The sequence below is a fragment of the Myxocyprinus asiaticus genome, chromosome 49 (assembly GCF_019703515.2).
Source record: "Myxocyprinus asiaticus isolate MX2 ecotype Aquarium Trade chromosome 49, UBuf_Myxa_2, whole genome shotgun sequence".
Taxonomy (NCBI): domain Eukaryota; kingdom Metazoa; phylum Chordata; class Actinopteri; order Cypriniformes; family Catostomidae; genus Myxocyprinus; species Myxocyprinus asiaticus.
Genome location: NC_059392.1, coordinates 9727875 through 9746424, shown reverse-complemented (window position 1 = coordinate 9746424; position 18550 = coordinate 9727875). Strand labels below are relative to the sequence as shown.

Below are 18550 nucleotides of genomic sequence, written 5' to 3'. Positions count from 1 at the left end.
GAACTGAAGATGTTTCTTCTATATAAGGCACTTGCCTGATGAAAGTTATTTCAAAAAGTGGTGGGGCCAAAATTGGCAAAATCAAAAAGTGTAAGGGACATATCCCACCCGTCCCACCCATAAATGACACCTATGGGTTTGGCTAATCCAGCGGCTCAATTTGTGGAAATAGAGCTGTTCAGCCGTGATGTCAATTTGTAGGTGAACTTGAATTTTGAGCTGTATTGAATTATATATGTTTTTTTTAAATGCACGGCGGCTTCAAAATTCACGTTTGAGGTATGACTGTCTGTAATTTATGTAGTAGAACAAAACGTCTACATATCGTCAAGTATTGTTTACCACAGACCTTATTTTACTCATAAATTCAAAAACCATAGGAAAATCCTGAGGGAACCCATGGAGAATTATCTTCTGGAATGAACAGCTCGATTCAGGAATGGCTAAAATCGCTTGCAGCACCTTTAATAATATGTAATAGTGTAATCCATTAAAAAGTAACTATAATCTGATTACAAGTATTTTAGAATATAATTTAATTTTATTACAAATTACTTGATTTTTTTTGTAATATGAAAACGTAATCCAGATTACATGTAATCCTTTTCCACCCAGCACTAAATATATCATCATTTTAAGACTTTCATGCTATACAATATTAATAACATCTATCAGTTTTGATGATACAATATCAATAACAAGGAAATGTGTTTAAGTTGTTAATTATAGTTAAAGAAACAATATATTTAAGTTTATTGCAAAATATTCCGATTTATACACATAATCAAGTATTTTGTCAGGGCATTTGCGCTGACTTTTTTTTTTTTTTTTTTTTTATGAGAGAAAAAAATAGGCTACAGCAACTTCAGTATCAATAATACCAGATATACATAAATAATAAAACAGTTATTAAACCAAATTAGGATACAGGAGAATATTCAACAAACATAAGTAAGGACATAAGAATTATTTAAAAAAAAACGGTTCTTCTTGGTCTGTGTTTTAAACTAGAATGCGTCATTTCCGTTCCTGCTCTCTCGTCTATAAATAGAATCGCTCCTGCTGCGTGCCGCCATTTCACCCGGCGTAACACACACGCAGTAATTACAGATCTTCAGCAGCGGGAACACTTCAACAAACAAGACAAAGACACAGCTGAGGGACGGCCCTCGTTATTTTTTCGACGTTAAACTTGTTTTTATCTTTCTCTAGATCGAGTCAGACGACTGGTTTAGAGCAATTTGATTTAAAAATTAAGAAAACGACGACCAACTGAAAGCAAAATGTCGACGCCAGAGGCTGCGCCAGAGAAACAAGGCCAAGGGTAACGAGACATGCTGTTTTCACGTATTCACGTTTTCATGTATATAAATATTAGATGCATGTATATAATAGTTCTGTTTTGTTAAAAAAGTTTGTATTATGTGGTAATGGTTAACTTGTATTAAGAAAATGTTTATTGTCGATGTAAAAAAGTCGTTTGGTCGATGTACAGAAGGCTGTAACAAAGACTCGAGGGCCTCACAAGAGGAGGAAATTAACTGAAGAAATGCAAACCAGATATTTAGTCCCCTTTTTACTAACTACCATCTGAATAGATTAAAGGAATATTCCGGGTTTAATACAAGCTAACATTTATTTAAAAATATATATATATTATTTTGGGTTATGTTGCAGTACAATGGAAGTGAATGGGGCCAATCAATAACCGTTCAAATACTGTTTAAAAAATATAGCCATAAGACATGCTTAAACAACATGGTGTTATGATTTTAGTGTGGAAAAATTGCTTTCATTTTCTGTGTAAAGTTGTATTCAATTTTACAACTTGGTTGCCATGACGAAGTTATTCTGATCATAAAAACTATGATTTTAACAACTTTACAGCTCAAATTATGCACAGCTTTAACAAAATATTTAATGTCAGTGCTTTTATAAAATTATAAAATTCGCATTTCTACCTTTTAAACCCTCGAAACTTTGGCCCCATTCACTTCCACTGTTAGTGCCTCACCTAGCAGCTTTTCCGCTGGGCCAGCGCGAGACAGGGCTATCAACTGGCCAGAGAGGCCGCGAGACCAAAGTCGATCTGCATTTCCACCATCGGGCCAATAGCCCTGCAGCCTTAATACGCCGCCCTGGTGCCAACCTCACACACCCTGCCCATTTCACAAGCAAGAGGGAAACTCAAGTGGAATCATGTTGTCTAGACCCCGTTCCCACCTGGTATAAAGATGCGTTTCGGGTGATATGATCACATGTTCAGCGCTAAATTGAGGTTTAAACGGGGTCAAAAACGTTTTGTGACCCCTCACCTGTCAATCAGAGTTTAAGGTTTGCCGGTACGTGCAGCTTTAAAAAGAAATAGCTGTCCGATTGGACAAAGAGCTTTACGGACCTTTTAGTGTGTCTGATATCAACACCAATGACAAGCATGAACACCTGAAGCTCCTTTAATACAGGTAATACACTAAAATAGCGGTTAATTCTGCTTGACATGTTGCGTTTGTGCATAGGTTAAATTTCAATCGCAACAGACTTTATCTATCCTTTCTGACTTTATTTCGCTTTAATATCCTGTAGTAACACTGACATAGTGTTCGATTTATGTTGTCATGAAACAGAGACCCCCTCCAAATTCAAACACAAGTGCTCACAGGAGATGCAGTAAAGTGACCAGGTGTAAACAATGATGTGTCTCACCTGACCACATGTGATTGGGTCATCCAAGACTCATTGTAATACCATTTGGAAACAGGGCCCTAGTTATCCAGAACAGGGGTCTTCAACCATTTTCAGACCAAGGACCCCATGGTGGGTAAAGAGATGGAGCCGGGACCCCTGTAACACTGTATAATTGAACTTGTGAGTGTTGCATTTTATGCCTAATAAAAACATGTATGGTAGGCTACCATATTATTGTGTGTACATAATTTTAATGGCTTTATAATGTAAACATCATAAAGTATCATTATATTATATACAGCAGGGGTCTGCAACATTTTTGACATGAAGTGACATTTTTAATTTTCTTTGTTAATCACTGCTTTACCCCCTCCACACAGTGCAACCAACACAAAGCAGACGCGTTAACTCACGCTACCCTCAACTGCAGCACCATGTGTCGCGCTTTGAGTGGCTCATGATGAGCTGTGGTCACGCAAGCGGTTTGTCCGGGTTTCACGCTTCTGTTGATTAGTCTGTTTCGTCACACTTTTATTTTTAGCATTCCAGTCAGTTCACAACTAAATACAGTAGGATCAGCACAAATGAGCAAGTATTATTGTGGGAAAGAGGAAGATTTGGAATGCAAAGTGCGAGGAACTTCAACATGTCAATGGATTGAAATACATAATCCTTTCTCTTACTATTACTTGCGTGTGAGTGATTTGAGTGCCAGTGGTGGATCAAACAATAATTTGCAAACCCCCTGCGGTACCGTCCTGGACCACCTGGGTGTCGCGGACCCCCTGTTGAAGACCCATGATCTAGAATATAGTTTAACACATTTAAATATTAGCTAGCTAGCAAGATAAGTTAGCATGGACAACTAACCCACTGTAACTGCTATAGTGTCCCGAGCGGTCTCTCCACTAACAGCAGGACGATGTCTCAGCACACCGTCCATGATCTAGAACCATGGAAAGTTCCTGCTTTGGGGCAGGGCACCGCTTTGTCCATTGTGTATTTTAATGGATTTGTACTGTACCGACAATTTTTTAATTTCCCAAACTGGTACCATTGTGTGCTGGATACGCAACCTGGCATGTTTGGGGAAACTCCGCCTTTGATATTGACCCCGCCTCAATCCCCAGTTGGCCTTGTTTTGACCAAGGGTAATCGCCGTTGGCCCCAAAGGCGGCACGATGAAGGCCGGAAGTGACAGTGGGAACACAGCTGGCCCTGGCACACACTAGCTTGCCTTCATTTGGCCCGGTAGTGAAAATGCAGCTACTGTAACCAACTTTTTTTTTTTTCATGAATAGGAGGGATGAGTCGATACCGAGGTACCAGGGCTGGTATCGTACCGAAGCTAAAATGTTGGTGTCGGAACAACCCTCCTCGCATCTAATTTGCATGTTTTCCCTAATTTTTTAGAAATGCAGTGACCAACGGCAAGTCCAACCAAGAGAGCAGGAAGGAGAGACCTTCAAAACGTGGCGGTGGTGGACGGTTCGAGCCCTACGGAAACCCCAACAAGAGATACCGTGTGTTTGTCAGCAACATTCCCTATGACGTTAAATGGCAAACACTGAAAGATCTCATGAAGGAAAAAGGTAAGATTTCGTGCAGCTTGGTGCCTTGTCCTTGGTTAGGTTGGTTTCACTGGCCCTCTTTTGTAGTTTAGGCTTATTTTGAAGGTGGTCAAGAGGATGAATATCCCATCATGGGGAAGTGGTCTGGGGGGGGGGGGGGGTCTGTGTTTTGAGAAAAGGCTGTTGTGAAGTAAGATCATTATTCAAGATCGGTAATGTGGTTGTGCCCAAAGGCCCAATAAAGCTCCTTGAAAAGTCATTGGACTTTTTATAGTTATGTGCAAATAGCACATGCCTATTTCAGATTTCTTTAGAACTTGAGTATGATTTAGTACATAATTAATATGAATGGATTCAGTATTATGTATTGGTCTCTTTGGCTTTTGGAACAGTGTTTAGTTTTCTCCCTAAACTTTGTTGGTTAGAATGTTAGAACAAATCCTGAATGATCACATACAGGCCCAGGATATTCCTAATCCATCACAAGATTATGTTTGGGTTCTATAGTGCCCTCTTCATCTAAAGGCTCTGTGCCTAATGATTTAAGCATGGGCAATTTCACCAGTCGTTTCATGTGGAATTTGTTGCCTGTAGAATTAAATTGCATTTTCTTTTTTTAGGTTTGCCAGAGTGAATATTGTTGCTGCTGATCTTCATTATTGTGCCCTTAAATGGAAGTGTGATAGATTTCTTGGGGTACAGGTCTACAGAGTAAAGCAGCTTCTTAAGCTGGTCCTTGATTTATCTAATAGAGTCGACTGAACAGGCGACTTGCTGGAGAAACGAAAGGTGGCTTTAAAGGTAGTATTCGAAAAACGTAATTGTGTTAACTGACCAGACCTTGAATGGGTTTGCAGTCTCAACAGATGCAAAGTCTGCATCTAGTTCCACTGTATTCTTGAATGTTCATCTTTTGTTGGCGCTGGTCTGGCTAATCTATATTAAAATTTAAGTGTTTATTTGGGTAGCCAAGTTGACTCCATGTGGATGAGGTCACTGTTGCTGTAATTTCGAACTATATTTTTCTAGTCTTCGCTTTTTTTGCAATAAAACAAAAGGCGTTTGGTTTAGGTGTGTCGAATGTGTTTTGGGAGTAGAAGACATGTCAACCTTACAAGGTAAGTAGGGCCCTATGAAATCCAATTTACTTTTTCCTAAATTCCATTTTATATGTTCCCAAATGCTTTTTTTTTTTCTTCTGGATTTCATGTTTTGTTTCGATTTATCAAAACAGTGTCTAGTCAAATTAATTTATAAGTTTAAAAGAAAATATTACGTGTATAACAATGTTGTAGTTCTTTTTGGTCAAAAAGTGCTGCACAAGGCGTTTCGCTATATCAAAACGATTCGCAAAAATCTTTGATTTTCTGCGGCACAAGGATGTTACGACTGATTCATAATGTGCCAATGTTCTGTACACTTGCTTGTGTAATATTGCTTAAATGTAATATTAATAATAAATATAAAAATTTAATTTTATTAGCAGTAGTATTACTACAACATTGAATATTACAGTTTTCTATAAATTAGTAATATATTTGTGTGGTGATGTGTCTAATTTTACGCATTCCAGTGGAATCAAGCTTTTAGTTTTGCTGCAAACTGAATGTGCACCTTTTACGGTTTAATAATCACACTTCACCATATTGCGATTTTGAATGTCACTGTCCTTTATTTCAACCAAAATTAGTGTAATTCTGTGAAAGTTTTACTCTTAATTCCATTTTTTTATGGCTCAATTCTCTTTCTCGGAATTCATAGGGCCCTAGATAAGGCTTTTTGTCAACTTCATTCGGAGGTCCAATAAAGGCTTAGTTGACGATCAATCTAATTTCAATGGCTTCTCTTTTGGTCAGTCTTGGATGTTGAGGTTTCCAGCAAGGACAGCTTAAGAAGTTTTACTTTTTAAATGTTCAAAGCTAGCTTGCTTGTAGACCTGTACCAGAATTTGTGCTGCTGAGGTGCTGGGTGTGGCTCTGGACTAGCCGGCAGAGCTCACTGTCACCGTGCCGTTTGTGTCTGCTCTAAACCCCAATTGTTCTCTCGGCTTCTCTCCCTTGGTGTGTGTCATCTGGAATCTGATTTGTAGTGGGTGAGGTAACGTACGTGGAACACTTAATGGACGCAGAAGGCAAATCAAGGGTAAGTGCAAAGAGACGAACCTCCATTTGTCCGCTTGAGTTTTTACATTTACTCTGCATATAATGTGGGATATTCAGGACTGGGTTGAAAGTTCAAAATGTGTCGTCTTGGGTGGCTTTCGAACTAAAATGGACGCCGACTGTGGTTCTGAGTCCCAGCTATATAGTAATTCTGGTTTTTGAGGGTTCAGTCCCTTAAAGGTAGCATTTGAGCTGCTTTTCCCAAGCATAGTGAGTGGTGTTCAGTAACTAAACCAGGATAACATGGCATCAATGATTTGTTGAAGTGATAGTTTCACATGTACTAGTGGGACAATGGCAATGGAACAATAGAATTTGATTGCATAATTGGAACTGAAGGCTGGTTTGTGCATTCTGATCAATTAACCATGTTCAGCCGTTTGAGTCAAACTCGGATTGAACTTTAAGAGATGTAATTGTATTGCAGTAAGAGAACACCACAGAGAATTGTTTTAATGTATATTGAGTATTCTGTGTTTATATGTCCCACAATGATTTGTGGATTTTGTCTAATTGTCTTTTGTTTCCGTTTTGTACTTTTGTTCTGGCTGGACGTCTGAATGATCAAAGGGTTGCGCGTAAGTTTCCAAATCAGTAATTTTTCTTTTTTTTTTTTTTAATGATTTCTCATTTGTGCTATACAACAATTTGATGATGTTTTCTCTTTAAATCTAAAGGGTGGTTGAGTTCAGAACTGAAGAACTAATGAAAAAAGCTGTAGAGAAAGTCAACAAACATGTTATGAATGGACGCCCTCTAAAGGTTAAGGAGGTAAGTGTTGATGCGTTTTCTAAGTGAATAATATTTTGATTGTTTGGGCTGGGTGGTTTAGCTGGTTTTTAGGCTTTTGGCCAAAAACAAATTTTTTCTTTTGTTTTATTACTTTCATGCTCTTGGGGAAAAGCATTTTAAGCCATTTCAGAGCATATACATTTTTTTTTTCTCAATCAGAGGAACCATTTTAACCAAACCACCATTATTGCCAAGTAGATTAAACTAAAACACAAAAACTCATTAAATATTGATGCATGTTCTCCAGACTGTTCACTAAATTAACTTTAGAATGATGTGATACTTTATACATTAAGACCTACATTTATTTTTACAACAGCTTATATATAAAAAAAAAAAAATGATTCTAGCCTAATTGTGGCATTTAGAAAATTAAGGCCAAACTAGAACAGCATAAATTTCATCGCCGTGCTTAATTTTGTATGGCCAGCAAAACAATCATTTTCCATATGTTGCCCAGCCGTTGTTTTATTATACAGTACTCAAGTCACCTTGAATTTTCAGGCCTGTGATAAATGAATGCTTTTTATCTCTAAGGATCCAGATGGTGTAATTGCCCAGCGTGAAGCTCATCGGGCCCAGGGAGGAGGTGGTGGTGGACCCCCAGGCATGGGTGGTGGAATGGGTGGTGGAATGGGAGGTGGCATGGGTGGAGGTATGGGTGGAGGCATGGGTATGGGTCCAGGGCCTGGTGGTCCTCAAATGGTTAGCATTCCTCCTAGCCTCATGAACAACCCCAACATCCCAAATGAAATCATCCATGGGCTCCAGGCTGGAAAAATCGGAAGCACTGTTTTTGTGGCAAATGTAAGACTTTAATTCCACTATGCTGCATTTGCGGCTGTATGTGCGGCTTCTCTATTGTTTGTTTGAACTTAAAAAAAAAAAAAAATCTCAAGACTTGTTTGTGCTGTTCTATTTATTGTGCTGTCTAGCTTTTTAGTCCAAGAATGCATTTGGTCTGAATGCCCTCTTAAGAGTATTGGAACATGGCTGTTAATTGTTTAAATGGCATCTGTCTTCTCAGCTGGATTACAAAGTTGGATGGAAGAAGCTGAAGGAAGTGTTTGGAATGGCTGGAGTGGTGGTGCGTGCTGATATTCTGGAGGATAAGGATGGGAAAAGCAGAGGCATGGGGACAGTCACATTTGAGATGCCCATTGAAGCTGTTCAAGCAGTCTGTATCCTTCAAAATTAAACAATCTGTGTGGAGGAGCTAGTTGAATGTGGTTCTTGTGCATATCTTCAATCTTTGAACTGTATGTAAATGTGGTCTTCCTTAATGGGTGTTAGCCATGTTGAATGGACAGCTCCTCTTCAACAGGGTCATGCATGTCAAACTGGTAAGTAATCACATTCACCTTATGTTGGTTTGGTGACTTTCACTACATCAAGGCATTATAAAATCCACCTCTCTGCATTGGTCATTGTCTTTCCAGGATGAGAAATCTTTACCCAAAGGTGACTTTGCACCTCCAGAGCGCCCATCAGCGCTTCCTCGTAAGTAGTAACTTAATTCTCAACAATGCAGTCTTTCAGAGGTAGAAAACCTTTTTTAGTTTTCCCCCCAAATTTAAAATCTGTTAGGTTTGTAGTTTGGCAAAAAAGGTAAAATGTTTAGACAACCAATCCAGATCACCTCTGTGTTTTAAGATCAAATCAGAAACTTTATTTTTTTAGAATTGCATTTCAGTACATTCCACAACATCTACTCTCAGTTGTTGAAGGTGGTCTTTTGGCATCATGTTAAATCATAATGGCAACCAATGCTAGTCCCAATATTGACTGTCTGAACATGTGGATCAGATTTCATCACTTGCAAAATGATGTTGTGGACATTAGTCCCAAAGATCAGATGTGAACAAAGCCAGTAGTTCATTTTAAGCATTTTCCCAATCCCTTCCAGGTGGTCTGAGCGGCATCGGTCTTGGTCTGGGACCCGGTGGTCAGCCCATTGATGCAACCCAACTCAACCGAGGCGGAATGGGCAACATGGGACCAGGAGGTAAAAGCATGTTGCCTGTTTAATGTTTCAGCTTGTGCTCACTCACTCACTGACCATCATTCCCCTCTCCGTTCGTTCATTCATATTTATTGTTTTCATAGGAATGGATGTTATGGGCTTTGGTGGCATGGGTAGAATGGGAGGTATGTTTCTGTAGGACATCACAGCAGTTTTAATTTTGAAAGCTTGAAGTTTAATGCTGTCCCTACGGAGTAATCAAGGGATAACTGATTTAATTGCATGTGGATTGTGTGTGACTTCATGAGTGCAGTTTCCATACAGCATTGAGTGCCTCCATTCTAACTTGTATTCCGCTGTTCTCAAATTAATGCATTACGAGATGTTTTATATGACGTAAGAGTAATGTTTAAGGTAGTTGTTGCATATCAAGGATTGTGATTGTAATTATATTAAAATGTTACTGATTCGTAGGGATGGATAACTTTGGAGGTGGAATGAACAACATGGATCGCTTCGGACCCTCTGGAATGGGGAGAATGAATGGTAAATGCATTTAGTGAACATTGCTGTTAAGTAAATTTTATTCATTTTTAATCCAGCAGTAATTTATAAAACTTCTTGAATTGCAGATATGGATCGTGGTATTGGTGGTGCCTTTGATAGAGAATTTGGTGGCCGTAATGACATGGGAATATCCCGCAACAACTTCGGAGACTCATTTGACAGAGGAATGGGTTAGTTTTGAGTAACACTGTGCACAACATATAGATTAATGTGATGTCACTGCAGGCGGGTTCTTTTTAGTAAATTTTGTAAGTGGATATGAGCAGCGCTGGAGTTTTAATAATCTTAAGCGTTAGGCTATATAATGTTTAATAAAAGTTATTGTAAAGGGATAACTATGGTTTACTGTGCAGAATATGTGTTGGTTTTTTTTTTTTCACTATTGGCAAAACAAGTTTTAACTTGGTTCAGTATGCCTGTGTGATTTAGTCAGACATGTAACGGGTTGATTACACATCCTCAGACATGCAACACTTTAAGCCTGAGAAATGTGTATAAAATTAAAACTACCATCAGACATGCAATGTGTTTTTACTAAAACTATTGGTCCACAAATAGTAAATATTTTACTTAAATATAATATTATATGCAAACTTAATAACTGCCTGTTTCGAGTGAAGTTTCTTACTGCAGTCAAAATAAATGCTAAGACATGTTTTATACTTAATTTTTCTCATTCACGATCAGCCAGTATACACTGTGGTGGTGGCAAAATGAGGTCCCATTTATCCCATTTGATCGATCTTGTTCTTTTACTATCATTGTTTGATTATATTGTGCCTCATGTCTGTCACAGCGGTTACACTTTGGAAATTAAAAAGTTGTTTGTGTGATTCCTTTTGTTTAAGCCTTTACTTTGCAGGGTTAGTGGGTCTTATTATAGCATATGCGATGAAAATGATGGTGATCCGGAGTTTCTGATCCACCAATTCCTGATGGAAATTTAAAGAATCCTAAATCTCCAGTAGTCTTTTGGAAATGGATGGTTTCAACCCCACAAACAGCACTTTTTGGGGGCATTTGAGCGATGTACCACTTGACAACAGTTCTTTTATGCGGTGCCAAAAGAAGCCGTATGTGCTGGAGCAGAGTGTTTGTGTGTAAATAACTTTTATACCCTTTTATATGTAATTGATTTAAAAGTTCATTTTAAGTTTATTTTTATTTGACTACCAGGAAATTCAATGGGAATGGATCGCATGACTGCTGGCATAGACCGGCTCGGCGGTGGCATGGATCGCATGGCAGGTCTAGACCGAATGGGAATGGATCGCATGGATCGTGTGTCTGATCTGGATCGACTGGGCTCTGGTTTCGACCGAATGGGAACTGGTCTTGACCGGCTGGCCCCCAGTATGGATCGTCTGGGTTCAGGCCTCGACCGCATGGGTTCCAGTGTGGACCGCCTCGGCCCTGCTGGGTTTGATCGCTTGGGTCCGTCCAGCTTGGACCGTATGAGTGGTGGAATGGACTTTGCCTCGCCTATGGGAATGGACAGGATGAATGCTGGCCTGGATCGGATGGGTTCCAATTTTGACCGCATGGGCTCTGCAGGCATGGACCGCTTCCCCACTTCAGGCCTTGACCGCATGGGTTCCAGCCTAGATCGTATGGGCTCTGGTGGCGTGGGTGGCCAGTTTGACAGACCTGCAGATATGGATCGTGGAAACTTTGGCACCCCTTTCGGTGGTTCTGGACAAGGAGGGCCAGGGGGCATTGGAGCCAATGCCAGGAAGGGTTGCCAGATCTTTGTCAGAAATGTAAGCACTTAAATACTGCTTTTTTTGCACACCGATTTTGGGTCTTTAGATTTTTTGTTCATAATGTCTCATTTTATGTCTTTTAAAGCTGCCCTTTGACTTCACCTGGAAAAGTTTGAAGGACACCTTCAACTCATGTGGTGAGAACATTTATTTCCATGTCTACTAAACCCTTGAAAATTAACGGATGAGCATTTTCTAAACTGTTGGGCTGTTTCATGTTGCAGTGTCTAGCTACGCTTATTTTTTGTTCTATAAGCATTTATATAAATTACGTTAAGAACTTTATTAATCCCTGCTGGGCAATTAATATAGGGCTACAGCAGTGCTTCACACAAGAACTCGCGCACAAAAAAAAAATACAATAAGAAACTTTATCACCCATTACATAGTCGAATAGCCACAGGCACAAAGGTACATTTATATCGATTGGGATGCCACCCAAGGGGCAAAAGCTCAAACTGAGAGTGAAAGGGATGTTTCATCTCCCATGATGCTATAAGCCCTTATCACCTTTTGCTCAAAGTTAAACTACGTAAAGGTACACCAGTAATTTGAGCATAGTTTAACAATGTTTGAAGGTGGTTTTTGTTTTTGATAGACAGTGAGGGAAACCAACATATGAAAGACTCTCATTCTAGGCTTTCAGCAAATCCACTGAAATGGATCTGGTTACCATGGCAATGATGTCATGCGCTTGATGCGCACTCTGTCATTTTGTCAGTCAGCGCAAGTAGAAATGCACCAATTAAAATGAGTTTTCAACAACAAGCTGAAAGAAGCCGATCCATTTGTTCGCGACATGTGAAAATGCGAGGTGTTTTGCTGTAACTGTGAATGTTCATTTCCCCACGAGCATGGAGGTAAATCAGACAGTGTCACATTCAGACAACTACACTGCACTTTTTACGTAGTACAAGCACTTATGTTGATGTGCGGGTTGTATTTTGAATTTTAGGTTACATTGTTGTGAACTGTGTTAAAATGAGTACCTGATATAATTACACATGCAATATGATATGGATGGAATAGGCTACATGGAATTTGTACATTTTGAAAAAAGCTAAAATGAGGTTAAATTCTTAACTGGACATCTTCACTGCTCCACAAAGCAGTGACTTGTGAAAAATTATTACACAAACACTGATCATCGAGAAAGCAACATACCATATTAAAAACCAAGGGAATGTAAACTTCTGAACAGGATTGTGTGTAAAATCGGTTACTATTTTGTCTTGTGGAATATATGCGAGGATCTGTTATGTTAAATAGCTTCTAAAGGGCAGTACTAAAACCAAAATATAATTTTTCTGATCCCTCATTTTTATATATATATATAATGCAAGCGAAAGAAGTGACTGCATTTTCCCTTTTTGAGTTGTAACTAGTAGCACCTAAATAAACAAGCAAATAGTTTTCCTAAAAATAGATGGCAATGTGTACAGTGGGACTAAATTTTGATTTTTTTAATACTAATATTAAAGTTACACAAAGTCAAGATTTTATCAAATTGTTCATTTCCAGGAGTGTTGGTTATTCATGTTTGAGACGTTACAGAGGTTACATCAGACATTAGCATAATTAATTCTGATTCAAAGTAATGGCCAGCATCATCCAATCACTGCCAACCATGTTGAAAAAAATATATACACTAATAAATTCTGAAGCTATGTACTGATTACTGTTGTCCTGTGTCTGCCAAACATGTTGAGTGGTCCAAGTATCATCTGCAGCCTGAAACTGAATTTTTGGTTGGAATTAAGGAGCGAATGCACTTGGCTTCATAAAAAGCTATAGGATGCTTCCTATTTAGTGAATGACTTAGCCTAAAGTGTACTGTCTGACTGCACTGGTCTCAAAACGGTTAAATGCACCTTATTTTCATCCTAACTCCATATAAAGCCTCTAAAAGCAAAAATGTTCAGCTTTTGGATGAACCAATTGATTCTCAATGTGATGTACAGATAATGTAGGATTTCTGTATGTGCTGAAATACACGGTGAACGTCGTTTAGCAGCATGTCGTTTCGTGATAAATCGCAAAATGACATATCGGCTGAAACTAGACTCTAATCTTTTGACTCAAACAGGTTTCAATGTTAAAACACAATTAGATTTCTTACCCGATGTAGTTTTGTTGCTGTTTCTCCCATGACAAACTCAGCTGTGATTGGCGCCATGTTTTGTCACATGATGTGTCGAAAGTTTAAGCCTTTACTGGCAGCACAGAGTATCCTGAACTGAGATCAGCTGGTTTAAATTAATTTAAATTATGCGTTGTGTATAGTGACGTCCACGAATGTGTACGTGGGGTCGCACAAGGTGGTTTTTAATTTAAATTTTTTTTTTTTTTTTTTTTTTTTTTATACAGGGATTGTGCAGTATGCAGACATAAAGATGGATAACGGAAAATCCAAGGGATGTGGTGTGGTGCGCTTTGATAACCCTGAGACTGCTGAGAGAGCCTGCCGTACCATGAATGGCTACCGGCTCAACGGGCGAGAGATTGACGTCAGGATTGACAGAAATGCATAATCTTTTGCCTTCCAGATCTGATTCTCTCCATCCCCCTCACTGTGCTTTCCAGTTTATTCGTCAGTTACGTATTTGTATAGGTGCAGAACTGTGCACTTTTTAGTTTTTGCTTATGACTTTTAGTGACCAAGTTTTTTTTTTCCTCCCATATCCCTACCACTTTTTATTGTAATGCTTTTCAAGAAATTGCCTTTGTTAAAGGTTTGGTAATAAATCTCAACGAGAACCCAAAGTGCTGTTGTCATGTGTTCTTCTACAGTCCTGTTTGTGGAGTCAATTTGAGGAGATTTAGAATGGGTTGGTGTCTCACTGATTTGACCATCACCAAGAGAGGAAATAAATGCTGGTGGAAGCTTTTGATAAGGGATTTAAAACAGTTCAAGGAACAAAAGCCGAAAATGAACAATATTTTGCAAAGAGTAACCGAAAGCGGGAACAAAGTCCCTTTCAATTATTCCAGAGTGAAAACGTTAAATACTGGAATTATTTGAACAACATACCAGTATCTTTAGAGAACTGGGACCTCATTCCAACCCCTGTAATTCATCCATTTTTTGGAGTTGTGCCCACACCTCCTTAGTATTTTTCAATCTATCTCTTATAGTGTAACAAAAAAAACAAAACGTTTATAATGGTTTAAGTACCAAACGTGTATAGAGTCTCTAGAGACCCCAAGGTATGTAAGAGTGTCTGGTTTTTTGCACTTTCATAAATATTTTTAGAATGATTTCATATCTATTACCATCATAGAATATCTATTTCTTTAAATATTAGAAATTATTACTATATTCATACAAAGAAATAAAATATCACGTTGACTTTTTGTGCAACAATGAACTATCAACAATGGTGAACTCAGTATTTTATGTGTATACACATTCATAATATACATGTAATTTCTTACTCAAGGTGGCACTGATGTTTCAGTGATTGACAATGTACATTTGACATTGCTGTTTGATAAAGAAACAACATCGAAGTAAACTTATAGCAAGTACAACACATGAATGGTATATGACCATTATCATTTATGTGTACTACTGAAATAATGAAAGTTGTACATCCGTTAGACTCAAGTGCCTGAGAAAATGCACATAAGATACACAAGCTACACTCACATTACACATGTGTAAGTTATGTGTAGCTCAGTATGTGTTTGACAACCAACTGCATCATTACATTTCAGTGTGAAAATAATCCTGTTCTTGATTTGCCATGATTTGTTGCATTCTCAAATTTATGAAAAATAAAACGTCAATATGTTTTATTTGATTTTCTAATTGTCTTGAAAATATTTTACAAAATCTGACACTATCTGGGAATTTTGTAGATCCATTTGTGATGTAAGTGCCCAATATGTGTTGAAAATGAAAATTTGGGCTAAGCATGGGGCCTGCACAAACACTTCCACCCACGCAACAAATGCTCATTAACAATAGACATTTTATCCTAAGTAATAGGAATGAATATAAGATTGTGCATGCTGATCAATTACTACGTCTCTCTCTCTCTCTCTCTCTCTCTCTGTGTGTGTGTGTGTGTGTGTGTGTGTGTGTGTGCGCTGAATGAGAATTCATTATTCAAGAGTTCAATCTGCAGTTGTGTCTTATAAATCCAACTAATAATTCCTCTGGGCCCAGATTCAGAACAGATCTCCTGCCAGAACCGCGATCCCTAATGTGAGATCCACCAAGCAGAGAATGTCCCAATTGCTTTTTCAGATTTGTAAAAATAATTGGCCTCAAATCAAATGTTTTAAAGTCGTTAATTAATGATAGAGCTGTCTGGTTTGGTTCAAGGCTGAGAAATATTTATTACATATTTATTATATATTTATTACAACATTTATTTTCTCGTTACGATGGCACCTGTCAAGGGGTGGGATATATTAGGCAGCAAGTGAACAGTCAGTTCTTGAATTTCATGTGTTGGAAGCAGGAAAAATGGGCAAGCATAAGGACCAAGCAGAGAATGTCCCAATTGCTTTTTCAGATTTGTAAAAATAATTGGCCTCAAATCAAATGTTTTAAAGTCGTTAATTAATGATAGAGCTGTCTGGTTTGGTTCAAGGCTGAGAAATATTTATTACATATTTTTTTGAAATGCCTATGGAGAAAATTAATGGGGAATATCTCGTGCTTTTCCGTGAGTGCTCGGCCATTCCCGTGGGTTCTCTGTGTTAACCGGTAAATCAATGGATTCAAAAACATTCTGACCAATAAGGAGTTTGCTCACATCTGCCTTTTATTTGACGCTGTTTTGGGCCGTTTTGAAATGTTGCCTTGTGAAAGCAAAACCAACCAAGAGAAAAATGCAACATTGTAACAATTTTAGCCCCTAAACAAATCAAACAGGCTACATGTCTGAGAATGCTTCACACCCTAGCACTTTTGGTGCGCACCCGGGTTCGAATGACGTCAAAGTTCGGTTCATTTGGATGATGTGAATTCTGTTTTCTGAACTCGGGTGTGCACCCGAGAACTGCACACGAGTCCGCTTGAAAAGGTGGTCTGGGGTACGGTTTATGTGAACTCGAGTACGGTTCTCTGCAGATATGAACACAATCAAACCAAATCGTGGAAGTGAACCGCTTGTGATGACAATAAATGTAATGACAAATATAATTTGCATCTTTGCAGGCTTTACAGGGGCTGTACTTGTTTGTTTTGATTATTAGGGGATTCTATCCCCCCTGGAAATCCAACTGTTACACCCCTTATGATTAAAATAATTACTTAAAGGGATAGTTCACCCAAAAAAAATAAAATTCTCTTATAATTTCCTCACACTCAGTTCATCCCAGATATGTATGACTTTCTTCTGCAGAACACAAATGAAGATTTTTAGAAGAACATCTCAGCTCTGTTGGTCCATATAATGCAAGTGAATAGTGGCTAGAACTTTGAAGCTCCAAAAAGCACATGAATGTAATCCACAAGACCCAAGTGGTTAAATCCATGTCTTCAGAATCGATATGATAGGTGTGGGTGAGAAACAGATCAATATTTAAGTCCTTTTTTACTATAAATCTCTACTTTCACATCTGTAAGTCACACATGGTGCCTGTTTAGTTTCATTTTCACATCTGAAAGTGAAAGTGGAGATTTATAGTAAAAAAGACAATGATTAAATATTGATCTGCTGCTCATCCACAGAGTTTTAATCATCATTTGTCTTCAGCAGAATAAAGAAACTAGCCACAACATTAAAACCACTGACAGGTGAAGTGAATAACATTTATTTTCTCGTTACGATGGCACCTGTCAAGGGGTGGGATATATTAGGCAGCAAGTGAACAGTCAGTTCTTGAATTTCATGTGTTGGAAGCAGGAAAAATGGGCAAGCATAAGGACTTGAGTGACTTTGACAAGGGCCAAATTGTGATGGCTAGACGACTGGGTCAGAGCATCTCCAAAACGGCAGGTCTTGTGGGGTGTTCCCGGTATGCAGTGGTTAGTACCTACCAAAAGTTGTCCAAGAAAGGACAACCGGTGAACCGGCGACAGGGTCATGGGCGCCCAAGACTCACTGATGCGCGTGCGGAGCGAAGGCTAGCCCGTCAGTTCCGATCCCACAGAAGAGCTACTGTAGCACAAATTGCTGAAAAACGTAATGCTGGCCATGATAGAAAGGTGTCAGAACACACAGTGCATCGCAGCTTGCTGCGTATGCGGCTGCATAGACGCAGACCGGTCAGAGTGCCCATGCTGACACCTGTCCACTGCCGAAAGCGCCTACAATGGACATGTGAGCATCAGAACTAGACCATGAGCAAAGGAAGAAGGTGACCTGGTCTGATGAATCACGTTTTATTTTAGATCATGTGGATGCTCAGCAGCATGTGCATCGTTTACCTGGGGAACAGATGGCAGCAGGATGCACCAAGGGAAGAAGGCAGGCCGGCGGATGCAGTGTGGTGCTCTGGGCAATGTTCTGCTGGGAAACCTTGGGTCCTGGCTTTCACGTGGATGTTACTTTGACATGTACCACGCACACCCCATCATGGCAACAATATTCCCTGATGGCAGTGGCCTCTTTCAGCAGGATAATGCGCCCTGCCACACCGCAAAAATTGTTCAGGAACATCACAAAGAGTTCAAGGTGTTGCCTTGGTCTCCAAATTCCCCAGATCTCAATCCAATTGAGCATCTATGGGATGTGCTGGACTAACAAGTACGATCAATAGAGGCCCCACCTCGCAACTTACAGGACTTAAAGGATCTGCTGCTAACTTCTTGCTGCCAGATAACACAGGTCACCTTCAGAGGTCTTGTGGAGTCCATGCCTAGACGGGTCAGAGCTGTTTTGGCGGAACAAGGGGGACCTACACAATATTAGGCAGGTGGTTTTAATGTTGTGGCTGATCGGTGTGTATATCTATATCTATATATAATCATACTAAATTAAGAGTGCGGCCCTCAAGGGTACAGGGATCCAGCTTTGCGGCCCCTGACCTTTCCGAAGTTAAGTAGCTGCTCTAGAGACTGTTGTTTGTGAAAATCCCAGGAGATCAGCA

At 39.2% G+C, this 18550-nt stretch overlaps 1 protein-coding gene across 2 annotated transcripts; it reads left to right on the top strand.

Annotated features, from left to right (window-relative positions):
- The first annotated feature begins 1063 nt into the window (after positions 1–1063).
- LOC127438416 (heterogeneous nuclear ribonucleoprotein M-like) lies at positions 1064–14266 on the top strand. 2 transcript variants are annotated; one of them, XM_051693992.1, is made up of 16 exons: positions 1064–1324; positions 4099–4277; positions 6346–6398; positions 6989–6996; positions 7096–7189; positions 7748–8017; positions 8238–8391; positions 8504–8553; positions 8650–8710; positions 9117–9215; positions 9317–9358; positions 9648–9719; positions 9806–9910; positions 10917–11500; positions 11589–11640; positions 13871–14266. In XM_051693992.1, the coding sequence occupies exons 1-16, from the start codon at positions 1284–1286 to the stop codon at positions 14032–14034; spliced, it is 2028 nt and encodes a 675-aa protein (XP_051549952.1). In that variant the 5' UTR covers positions 1064–1283; the 3' UTR covers positions 14035–14266. The 2 variants fall into 2 exon arrangements, with proteins under 2 accessions (XP_051549952.1, XP_051549951.1); XM_051693991.1 differs by lacking the exon at positions 9317–9358 and having other exon boundaries at positions 6346–6996.
- The last annotated feature ends 4284 nt before the right edge of the window (positions 14267–18550 follow it).